General features: G+C 45.0%; 1 protein-coding gene across 1 annotated transcript in view; it reads left to right on the top strand.

Annotated features, from left to right (window-relative positions):
- Positions 1–12,567, top strand: part of LOC124613366 (acyl-CoA Delta-9 desaturase-like) — a 158,836-nt gene that overhangs the window by 106,889 nt on the left and 39,380 nt on the right. Inside the window, exon 4 of the mRNA XM_047142066.1 lies at positions 3,394–3,599. Coding sequence (XP_046998022.1) covers positions 3,394–3,599 — 206 coding nt within the window. The remainder of the gene's footprint in view (positions 1–3,393; positions 3,600–12,567) is intronic.

Raw genomic sequence — 12,567 nt, 5'->3', positions numbered from 1 at the left:
GCCAACTCAGCCTGCATCCGAACACAGCAGTTGCAGTCCCTATCCATGCTAAAAACTGTTTTGCAAAGAACGTCTGAACTAATCTACAGAGAGCGCAAACAAATCGACAAAATTTAAACGGTTATTAAAATACAAGATTGCCTAGTAAATGCAGTAATGCTGCTACTTGCGCACTGCTGACACTGCTCGGCGGCGGAAGGAGACTACGCGAATTTACACTATTCAGGTACTAAAACGCGATGCTACAACTCTCAAATACTATAATACGCCCGAAATTTATGAATTAAACAATGCAAGTACCAAAAACACGCAAAGAAATTAAGAATTAAACTATGTAACAAATGAGTGAGCTAGGAGTATACGACTTGCTGCTGCAGCTGCTTATCCAACGGCGGCAGGGAGCACACTGACTGCGACCAACCGACACTGGCCGTTCAAAACAAAACAGTAGACAAACGACTACGCGAATTTACACTATTCAGGTACTAAAACGCGATGCTACAACTCTCAAATACTATAACACGCCCGAAATTTATGAATTAAACAATGCAAGTACCAAAAACACGCAAAGAAATTAAGAATTAAACTATGTAACAAATGAATGAGCTAGGAGTATACGACTTGCTGCTGCAGCTGCTTATCCAACGGCGGCAGGGAGCACACTGACTGCGACCAACCGACACTGGCCGTTCAAAAAATCTCACTAGGGGTAAGATAGATACTGCCTAAAGGAAAATTAAAGAAACCTTTGGAGAAAAAAGAACCACTTGTATGAATAAGAAGAGCTCAGATGGAGACCCAGTTCTAAGCAAAGAAGGGAAAGCAGAAAGGTGGAAGGAGTATATAGAGGGCCTATACAAGGGCGATGTAGTTGAGGACAAAATTATGGAAATGGAAGAGGATGTAGATGAAGATGAAATGGGAGATATGATACTGCGTGAAGAGTTTGATAGAGCGCTGAAAGACCTGAGTCGAAAAAAGGCCCCCAGAGTAGACAACATTCCATTAGAAGCCTTGGGAGAGCCAGGCCTAACAAAACTCTACCATCTAGCCAGCAAGATGTATGAGACAGGCGAAATTCCCTCAGACTTCAAGAACAATATAATGATTCCAATCCCAAAGAAAGCAGGTGCTGACAGATGTGAAAATTACCGAATCATCAGTGTGATAAGTCACAGCTGCAAAATACTAACGCGAATTCTTTACAGAGGAATGGAAAAACTGATAGAAGCCGACCTCGGGGAAGATGAGTTTGGATTCCGTAGAAATTTTGGAACACGTGAGGAATTATGACCCTATGACTTATCTTAGAAGAAAGATTAACTAAAGGCAAACCTACGTTTCTAGCATTTGTAGACTTAGAGTAAGCTTTTGACAATGTTGATTGGAATACTCTCTTTCAAATTCTGAAGGTGGCAGGGGTAAAATACAGGGAGCGAAAGGGTATTTACAATTTGTACAGAAAGCAGATGGCAGTTACAAGAGTCGAGGGGCATGAAAGGGAAGCAGTGGTTGGGAAGGGAGTGAGACATGGTTGTAGCCTATCCCCGATGCTATTCAATCTGTATATTGAGCAAGCAATAAAGGAAACAAAAGAAAAGTTTGGAGTAGGTATTAAAATCCATGGAGAAGAAATAAAAACTTTGAGGTTCGCCGATGACATTGTAATTCTGTCAGAGACAGCAAAGGACTTGGAAGAGCAGTTGAACGGAATGGACAGTGTCTTGAAAGGAGGGTATAAGATGAACATCAACAAAAGCAAAACGAGGATAATGGAATGTAGGCGAATTAAATCGGGTGATGCTGAGGGAATTAGATTAGGAAATGAGACACTTAAAGTAGTAAAGGAGTTTTGCTATTTGTGTAGCAAAATAACTGATGATGGTCGAAGTAGAGAGGATATAAAATGTAGACTGGCAATGGCAAGAAAAGCGTTTCTGAAGAAGAAAAATTTTTTAACATCGAGTATAGATTTAAGTGTCAGGAAGTCGTTTCTGAAAGTATTTGTATGGAGTGTAGCCATGTATGGAAATGAAACGTGGACGATAAATAGTTTAGACAAGAAGAGAATAGGAGCTTTCGAAATGTGGTGCTACAGAAGAATGCTGAAGATTAGATGAGTAGATCACATAACTGATGAGGAGGTATTGAATAGAACTGGGGAGAAGAGGAGCATGTGGCTCAACTTGACTAGAAGAAGGGATCGGTTGGTAGGACATGTTCTGAGACATCGAGGGATCACCAATTTAGGATTGGAGTGCAGCGTGGAGGGTAAAAATCGTAGAGGGAGGCCAAGAGATGAATACACTAAGCAGATTCTGAAGGATGTAGGCTGCAGGGAGAGCTGCGTCAAACCGTCTCATTACTGAAGACCACAACAACAACAGTCCTTTTGAATACTAAAGGACGCCTAGCGTTACTGGAAAGCGTTGGTAAACATTTTCTCTCTAACAGAGGATGTTCCCCATGACGAGGCCTATCACCCCTGGACTTTCATCACAAATACTTTCAAACACACTGTTAATGCACGATGTTAGGGATGAAACAATTTCCACCATTAGTCAGTTACAATTTGTAGAAACACTGGGGTAGGACTTGGTTAAGACTCTTGTGTGGGAGTGCGGGCAGTGTTCGGAAGATGATTACTTGAGAAACAAACGAAAATGACATAGTAATGTCATATCCAAACGCCTTCTGTATCTTTGTCTGGTTGGTGATAGTCCGCCCAATGTTTCAACATTACTGCCAAGATATGAGTGAGAAAGGTGTGTCATGGAAACAAACAATCAGGCGACGCTGGGTAATGAGCTAGTGCTTCAGGCGAAGCACACTGAAAAAAAAACGTTCAAGGAGGACGCTGTGATATTTGCCCTTGTATTCAGGAGTGGTTCACTTGAAATTGAGGCTACAGAGAGGAACAACTACATGGCGAAATTCGGAGCGGCAAAGAAATTTTGCTGACGTAGAAGAATTGCAGAAGTTGCTTATTAAATGTGCAGCAGTGGTAACACCGGTTCCCGTCAGATCACCGAAGTTGAGCGCTGCTCTGGGGTAGCACTTGGACGAGTGACCATCCGGTCTGCGGAGCGCTGTTGGTAAGCAGGGTGCACTCAGCCCTTGTAAGGCACGCTAAGTAGCTACTTGACTGAGATGCAGCTGTTCCGGTCTTGTAAACTGAAATACTGCCGGGAGAGCGGTGTGCTGACCACTTGCCCCTCCATATCCGTATCCAGTGACGCCTGTGGACTGAGGATGACACGGCGACAGGTCGGCTCCGTTGGGCCTTCATGTCTTGTTCGGGCTGAGTTTAGTTTAGTTTTAGCTTACTAGATGTAGCAAGTGCTTTTGTGGCCTGCAGAGCCGGAGTCTGAGGGCGCGTGTGTGCGTTTGCAGAACTGTCTGTACATCTGGGTGCGCGACCACCGGCAGCACCATAAGTACAGCGACACGGACGCCGACCCGCACAACGCCACCAGGGGCTTCTTCTTCTCGCACATCGGCTGGCTCATGGTGCGCAAGCATCCCGACGTCATCCGGCTCGGCAAGACCATCGACCTGACGGACCTCGAGCAGGACGCCTTCGTTATGTTCCAAAAGAAGTAAGTGACGCTTTTACTGGGGAAGTCTGTGTGTGGTTTGATACCGCCCGCCACGGCATCCTCTGCTGTGCCAAACTTCCAATCTCGTAGTAGCACTTTACAGCCAAAGCGTTTATTATTATGTTCTGGAACAGTTCCAGCAAGACTTACTGTATTTTATGGTGTGTTATTGCACAATCTTTTATTATTATTGTACAGAGATCTTACGAGGGTGAGTCAAATGAAAACCTTAAACTTGTAGTAACAAATTTAAAATTTGGCGCCATTATCCTGTAAGTTGGTAAGCGTGCTACAAACAGCGTGCAGAATGGCCTGTAGGTGGCAACATAGTGCACATGCACACATATCGTCCCAGTATCAGTATAAAGATGGCCGCCACACTTGCGATTTGCACCAGGGAAGAACAGTGTTCTGTTGTTCGGTTTTTGCGTAGTGAAGGTGTGAAACCTATTGAAATTCATCGAAAAATCAAGGTTCAGTACGGCGATGCATGTTTGTCACAGCAGCAAGTCTACGAATGGAGTAGGAAGTTCGCATATGGTGTGACTTCAGTGGAAGATGCTCCTCGTCCAGATCAGGCACAACGAGTTGACTCCACAGAACATTGCACCAGTTGAAGCCGTAGTGAAGCAAAACCGCCGAGTGACACTGAATGACATTGCAGCATGTTTACAGATTAGTCATGGGTCAGCACAGCACATTGTGCATGATGTGTTCCAGTTTCAAAAAGTGTCTGCAAGATGGGTGCCACGGCAGCTGACTCCTGAAATGAGACAACGACGTGTTGATGCTTGTGAAGAACTACTTCGGCGCTTTGAACGAGAAGGTGATGGCTTTCTTGCAAGAATCGTTACTGGGAACAAAACTTGGATTCACTTCCACCAACTGGAAACGAAGAGAGCGAGAAAGGAATGGCGCCATTCCTCATCACCAAAACCAAAGAAGTTTCGAACAGAAACATCAGAAGGGAAGGTTATGCTGACTCTCTTTTGGGACGAAAAAGGCGTCATTTTGGAGCATTACATGCCTAGAGGGACCACTGTCACCAGTGCGCCATACACAGATCTCCTAAAAAATCATCTGCGGCCTGCAATCAAATCAAAGCGACGTTGATTGCTGTCAGCAGGTGTCCTTTTGCAACATAACAATGCAAGGCCCCACACAGCCCGTACAACAGTTGCAACAATCACAGACCTGCATTTTGAGTGTCTTCCTCATCCACCATACTCACCAGACCTTGCCCCAAGTGATTTTCATATGTTTGGGCCACTCAAAGACTCAATGGGGGGAAAGAAGTTCCGTTCTGATTAAGAGGTACGCTACGCGGTGCATGAGTGGTTGCGCGGAATACCAAAATAATTTTTTTCTAAAGGAATTTATGCACTTTGTAAGCGCTGGATGACTTGCATTGAGCGTGGGGGAGATTATGTTGGAAAGTGATACAGCTTTGTACCACTCCTGCACAATAAATATTATTTACATAATATCTAAGGTTTTCATTTGAATCACCCTCGTATATCACGTGATTTTGATGAAATAATGTAAGTACGGTATTTTGTCACTTAAAACTTAGTGTCGAACTTGTCGGAGATATTCGTCACAGCGTACAAATGGCTCTGAGCACTATGGGACGTCACAGCGTACGCTCCACTGCAAGTCGCAGTATGACATCTCAACATTTCGGTAGACGCACTTCAAATTTTCATGGGTCGAGATACCTTGCGACTTTTAGGTCACAATTAGTGGATTAGGTCATTTATCATTCTCATTGAGAAATTTTGTATCCTAGATAGAGTGAAGTCCTATATAGACAGTTGACTGCTTTTGATTAAAGGTACAACGTTTACAAATCACGTGAGATGAATGATTAATTAAGTAATCGGCTTCCATCTACTGTTCACAATCATTTGGGCACATTTTGTGCTCCATGGTGCTATCTTTCTTGCAAACGTTCTTACTGCATTGCACACACATATTTTTGTTCTGTTACTTTATTCCTGGCACATATGTAACTAATTATAGATCTTTCCGTTTGCCAGACCTACGCTCCTTTACTCCTGTCCCATTCAAAAAGCCGTCAGTGTCGTTGGGAAGCAATCGAGGCTTATGTTTGCGTCAGATGTTATCCCGCTATACCAAGAGAAATATTTTGAAAAAAATCATCTTTTGTTATTATTATCAGGGATTTTGAATCTCATTACATCTAATTTACCCAGCAATATGGAGATGTTCGCAGAAAAGAGCAAATGGCCATCGATACGTGATTCTGGAAATTGTCTACTTATTCACATCCGCTGTACTGCATTTCCTCTAGTGGCATTGCAGTCCAAATTCGCTACTTTCTCCCTAGTCTCCTGATCTATTTTCATTTTTGCCGTTCGTTGTTGGTAAGAGAATTAAACGTCCGCCTCCGCAGCATAGCGGTAGCGTTACCGCCTACCACACAGGGGCTCGGGTTCGATTCCTGGCAGGGGACTGGGTGTTGTGTGTCCATCATCATTGACTCGCCAGTCGCTGATGTGGCGTCACCTAAAAAGGACTTGCAATACGGCGGCCGAACTTCCCCGAAGGGGTCTCCCAGCCAACAATGCCATACATCATTTCACATTTCATTTCCAAGAGAGTTAAACCTTCATGTAGAAAAGAATACTGACTACATAAGAAAAATCCAACAGCATGCCTCGAGAAGGACAAAATGTATTTAGGAAAAGTACTCGAAGTCGCGTAACGACGAGTACGTTGCAAACACACTTACTTTACAAACGTCAGTATAGTCTTGTCAACAACTATTGCGCACTTGTTAATGGTGACATCTCTTAGGAATTACGAACACCTGTCTAGGATGGTACCCAAGCATTAGCGCAATCTGTCTTACATTGCGGAAACCAAATCGTGCAACCAACACCTGCTGGCGCACCCTTTGAAGAGCTGACAGGATAGTCCTACCTTAAAATGCTCAACTTGTATTTCTTATAACTGCTTACAGGCAGCGTAAGGGGATAGAAAAGGTGTTTCTATTTCTTTCGACTGAACTGGTGCGCTGTTATGCCTGTCGCACGCACACGTGGCGTGTAGCTGCGGTTCCGAGGTAAAGAAACCCGACAACGACCGGGAGACCGGTGTTCTGAGCACATGCATCTCCGTGACGCATTCAGTGGCGTGATTGATGTAGAGTGACACGGCGCTCGGACGGGCCCAATGGGGGCATTTAGGGCCGAAACGTGGAATGTTTCCTATTTTCAAAAGTGCGGTTAGTACATAACTGTTCTCTGTATTACAAAAGCTAATATCAGTCATTTGCTGCGTTACGCTGTCTTGTAAGTGCGAATGACCAGCCACGTGGAAGTTATAATTTTCCAAAATTCTGCGGATTATCCCATTTTATCGATAGGCTAGTTCCCTGCGTGGTTACAAGTATCGATCATTCCCTGGTGCCTTGATGTTCTTACGTCAGTGTGTGATAGTCTAATTTTTTTCTCTTCAGGGGTAAATGAATCATGATGGAGGCCAGTTCCTGAAGGAAGAATTCGAAATAATTCGCTGTGGTATGAAAGTTATTATTATTGGCAACTTTTCTATCGGGGCCCTTGAAGAACAGGCTTGGGTGATTGCACTTGCTATGATTTTCGTGAAAAGTGTTATATAAGTTTCGGATACTGTACTTCATGAAGTCTTCCTCAATCTGTACTATTTATTTCTTGTCGAAATACGTATTAACCCACGGATAGTTTTAGCAGCGTGTGTTCTTGTGCGAGGATTTTCGTCCTGTTATCTTGGTTATTCTATGAATTCCATTTCTGTCACGCAAGCTGCCTTAGCATCGAAACTATGAAAACTACATCACATTCGCAGGACGACATTGGATGTTTATTCGGATTTGTTACTGGAGTTGTTTTTTAAGCTGTCCTGACTAGCCTTTCTTGTAGTTGCTTCCAACTATATGACTCTTGGGACAGAATTCGTAGTAATTTCTTCTGCTAATTCATGACTAGAGAGAGAGCGGTTCTCCTTTGTTTTGGCCTTTGTCATGTTGATGGGTCTACTGCATCACTACAAACACTCTTTCCTGTGACGAGCGGCTGGAAGAAAGCATGCAGCTGGTCGCCTGAGATGCACGAAGCTTTTTGCGCGATGATATTACCTACGGTGAACCTCAGCTAGGATTTCTTATCTATTTCTTTGAATATACAACAATAAATACGTAGAACTCGGCCCCCTATTTGAACTTCACTTATTCCAAAATGATGTTTACAAAAAATTGCTGTTGTTATTTATCTACGACAGAATGACAAACTGTTAACCACCTCCACCTTCCATCGCTCTTACAGCTACAGTTGTTAGTCTGTAGCACTGCAGACAACTTCGATTTATAGGAGACTAACAACTGTAGCTATAAGAGCAAACAGACTGAAGCAATGATTGTTTTCCTGCAAAGTGTGACTATATCAATTAGCTTTCGTGTCTTCTTTATTGTTTTTATGTGTTTGTCATCATTTTATAACTGTTGGAGACGATTGTATTTCGAAACGTACTGCCTTTGTCTTTGTCTTGGAATCGTGCCTCCTTTGTTTTGTTTTGAACTTTGAAATACGAAAAGAAATCCAATCCAACAATAGTTTATTTACTGCAAGCAATATGTCACAATATGAATCCTCATCTCAGTTAGTTGTTCAGTGTTGACAGTCACAGGAAGCTGCCACTTCCGAAAGGAAAGTCAAAATAAGCGGTTATGAAACAATAACTACCTGAATGATCTAAGTGCATACCAACCATCATCATTGATTATTTTACTTTCAGACCGGTTTGTGTGTCACAAGCATGGACTAAAATTAGCATCACAGTCTTTCCAGCGCAACCAAGAAGACTTACCAAGCAGCATACAAGACACAGAAAATTCCTTCTGATGGGCAGCTGCATTAATTCGCTTATATGGAGCACCAGAACGCACAAGGGTAAAAGGAAAAACAGCGAGTCGATTTTATTGCTTCTTTGTTCCTTAAGTGATTCGACGGAGAAACAGAATTATAGCTGAGTCTCATGTAATTAAAATGAAGTGTATCTTGCCTGTCGTTAACACGGACTGAATCTTTCGTGCAAGATCGACAGGAATGCTTGCTTCCTAAAGATTACAGGCGTGGTTAATAAGACATCGTCAGAGTCTTCATTCCCGTCTGAGTAAGTCCGAATATTTTTCCAGCATGCCTTATGAAGCCAAGTGAGTGACGTCCTTTGGCGTCCAACTGGAACACCGCACCACGCTGTTCGTAGCTGGATCTCCTCGATCAGCGATTGGAACTCTACTAATACTCTCCTGGAAATTGAAATAAGAACACCGTGAATTCATCGTCCCAGGAAGGGGAAACTTTATTGACACATTCCTGTGGTCAGATACATCACATGATCACACTGACAGACCCACAGGCACATAGACACAGTCAACAGAGCATGCACAATGTCGGCACTAGTACAGTGTATATCCACCTTTCGCAGCAATGCAGGCTGCTATTCTCCCATGGAGACGATCGTAGAGATGCTGGATGTAGTCCTGTGGAACGGCTTGCCATGCCATTTCCACCTGGCGCCTCAGTTGGACCAGCGTTCGTGCTGGACGTGCAGACCGCGTGAGACGACGCTTCATCCAGTCCAAAAACATGCTCAATGGGGGACAGATCCCGAGATCTTGCTGGCCAGGGTAGTTGACTTACACCTTTTAGAGCACGCTGGGTGGCACGGGATACATGCGGACGTGCATTGTCCTGTTGGAACAGCACGTTCCCTTGCCGGTCTAGGAATGGTAGAACGATGGGTTCGATGACGGTTTGGATGTACCGTGCACTATTCAGTGTCCCCTCGACGATCACCAGTGGTGTACGGCCAGTGTAGGAGATCGCTCCCCACACCATGATGCCAGGTGTTGGCCCTGTGTGCCTCGGTCGTATGCAGTCCTGATTGTGGCGCTCACCTGCACGGCGCCAAACACGCATACGACCATCATTGGCACCAAGGCAGAAGCGACTCTCATCGCTGAAGACGACACGTCTCCATTCGTCCCTCCATTCACGCCTGTCGCGACACCACTGGAGGCGGGCTGCACGATGTTGGGGCTCGAGCGGAAGACGGCCTAACGGTGTGCGGGACCGTAGCCCAGCTTCATGGAGACGGTTGCGAATGGTCCTCGCCGATACCCCAGGAGCAACAGTGTCCCTAATTTGCTGGGAAGTGGCGGTGCGGTCCCCTACGGCACTGCGTAGGATCCTACGGTCTTGGCGTGCATACGTGCGTCGCTGCGGTCCGGTCCCAGGTCGACGGGCACGTGCACCTTCCGCCGACCACTGGCGACAACATCGATGTACTGTGGAGACCTCACGCCCCACGTATTGAGCAATTCGGCGGTACGTCCACCCGGCCTCCCGTATGCCCACTATACGCCCTCGCTCAAAGTCCGTCAACTGCACATACGGTTCACGTCCACGCTGTCGCGGCATGCTACCAGTGTTAAAGACTGCGATGGAGCTCCGTATGCCACGGCAAACTGGCTGACACTGACGGCGGCGGTGCACAAATGCTGCGCAACTAGCGCCATTCGACGGCCAACACCGCGGTTCCTGGTGTGTCCGCTGTGCCGTGCGTGTGATCATTGCTTGTACAGCCCTCTCGCAGTGTCCGGAGCAAGTATGGTGGGTCTGACACACTGGTGGCAATGTGTTCTTTTTTCCATTTCCAGGAGTGTAGAACTAACGATACCAGAATACATCAGAAAAAATCTGAGTCCGCGTGCGAAAGATATATTTGGTTTGTGAGCGGTCATTTTGTAAGGTACCTGAGAATGGTCATCTGACTATTGTATGAACGGCTAAGGGAAAACTTACGTCTGGTGTTCGTCATCTGTTCCTCGTATGCCATTAAATAGTACTATTGATTGTTGAAAATAAAAAATCAGTATTAATCTTTGTCGTTATCTGTATGTACATAGCTTTATTAGAGAAGGACGTTAGAGGAAATATTTCTGCTCTGTTTAAGGAGCCATTCTAGCATTCGTCTGACCAATTTAGGGACACCACTGAAAACGACAATTAATATGGCTGGAATGCTCTGTTTCTGATACAGTCTTACTTACAGAACACTGTCAATCCTGAAATACTGTCGTCAGGTACTGACTTATTTCACGACCATGTACAGCATGTTAACTTCTGCTGATAGTAATTTATTTTTGGCATGCAGCCAACTTTACCAAACTGACAGTACTTTGTGAGGTAGCCACTGTTGTCTATTGTGTTACTGTCTTTTGTACTTTCCTCTAATTCGTGCGGTTCATTTTCCTTGTAATAAGTATACGTAACTGTTGCAATGAGGATTTTTTTAAACATATCAGTACATAAGACGATTTCCGTTTCGATTACAAACAGCATTTAAGACGTATTTATTTCCTTACAGGATATCTGTTTTCACGGAAACGTGAAGGACAGGTTAAGGTGCCTGCACTGCGGAAGGCCGGCGGGGATTTCTAAATTCTTCGCCCCCCCCCCCCCCCCTCAACCCCCTCACGGGCTGTTGCTGCATTGTTGTTAGTGCTAAATTTCCTTCCTCTGCTCCCTGCCCACAAACTTCTCTGGCAATCGGGGAGCTAAAAGTTACGACACTATACCATCGGTTATCCTAAGAAACAAGAAAAAAAACACACAATTAGCATTCTTCTGAATTACTGTTGACAATCATTAGAAGGACTACTAAGAGGGCTGAATAGACTGCAAAGTGGGGGGAAAAATATTTTCTGAATATGTTGTATAATATTCAATGTATGTGACACGTTACATCCTCACTGTCATGTATAGCAAAGGACATGCAAATTAGTAGTAAGCATTGACGTTCAATGTACTGATTAATGGATATCTCAGAAAAAAATTCGAAGTGTCTTTAAGAGTCACAACAGACGTTGTAGATGCGGCGCGTACTGTAATAAAACCGGTTTTTCCGTCACGGAGCAGGACTCATTGAGCTTACGCCAAGCGGCGCGTCTGACGTCAAGCTGGAAACCTTAAATGCCGCTGACCTAACTGAATATTACCGCAGCCGTACTGGTTCCGCCGCTCGAGTTGTGCGCTAGGCGTCTGTGACAGCGAAAGCGTACCGCCCCGGCTTGTCCCGCCGTATTTATGGCCCTGAGACATCTCCAGCTTTCGGTGGCGCCTTCAGCGGCACGGAAGTACTTTAAAATAGGTTCATTAGTGGACAGCGCGACGCCGGTAGGAGCTTGGTGACCGGAACGTTAGTCAGTAAAGCCTTTATGTTCTGTGTACGTAACTGGTGTCCGGAAGAACGTTGCTATGCTTTTAAGGTAGAGGAATGTCTACTCCCTTTCTAGACGCGCTTCCTCACATATTCGAAATCATTAACATACGTAGTAAAATACCAACAATTCTCAAATATATTACGCTATTTCTAATTTTCCTCTGTCTGCCACGTGCACTCATGCTCATAAATTAAGGATAATTGCAGAATGTGGTGCCACACAACGTGGCACTACACAAAACTGGCGCTAATAGCATAGGCACATAGGGAACACACACGACACAGACCACGGTATTGGTGATAAGTTGAGAAAACCGCCCCGAAACACATGTGCTACAAAACGCCACTGTTTCCTACGCATGTACCCTGACATCAACATGGGATATGATCACCATGCACACGTACACACGCCGTACAACAGGTTGGCACACTCTGGATCAGGTGGTCGAGCAGCTGCTGGGGTATAGCCTCCCATTGTTGCACCAGTGCCTGTCGGAGCTCCTGAAGTGTCCTAGGGGTTGGAAGGTGTGCAGCGATACGTCGACCGAGAACATCCCAGACGTGCTCGGTGGGGCCGTGCGTTATCGTCCATCATGAGGAAGGTAGGACGCACTGCACCCCTGAAAAGGCTGACATACTGGTGCAAAATAACGTCCCGATACACCTGACGTGTTACAGT

Source organism: Schistocerca americana, chromosome 4, assembly GCF_021461395.2.
Source record: "Schistocerca americana isolate TAMUIC-IGC-003095 chromosome 4, iqSchAmer2.1, whole genome shotgun sequence".
NCBI classification, from domain to species: domain Eukaryota; kingdom Metazoa; phylum Arthropoda; class Insecta; order Orthoptera; family Acrididae; genus Schistocerca; species Schistocerca americana.
The sequence above is the reverse complement of the archived record's forward strand: the minus strand, read 5'-3'. Positions and strand labels throughout refer to the sequence as shown.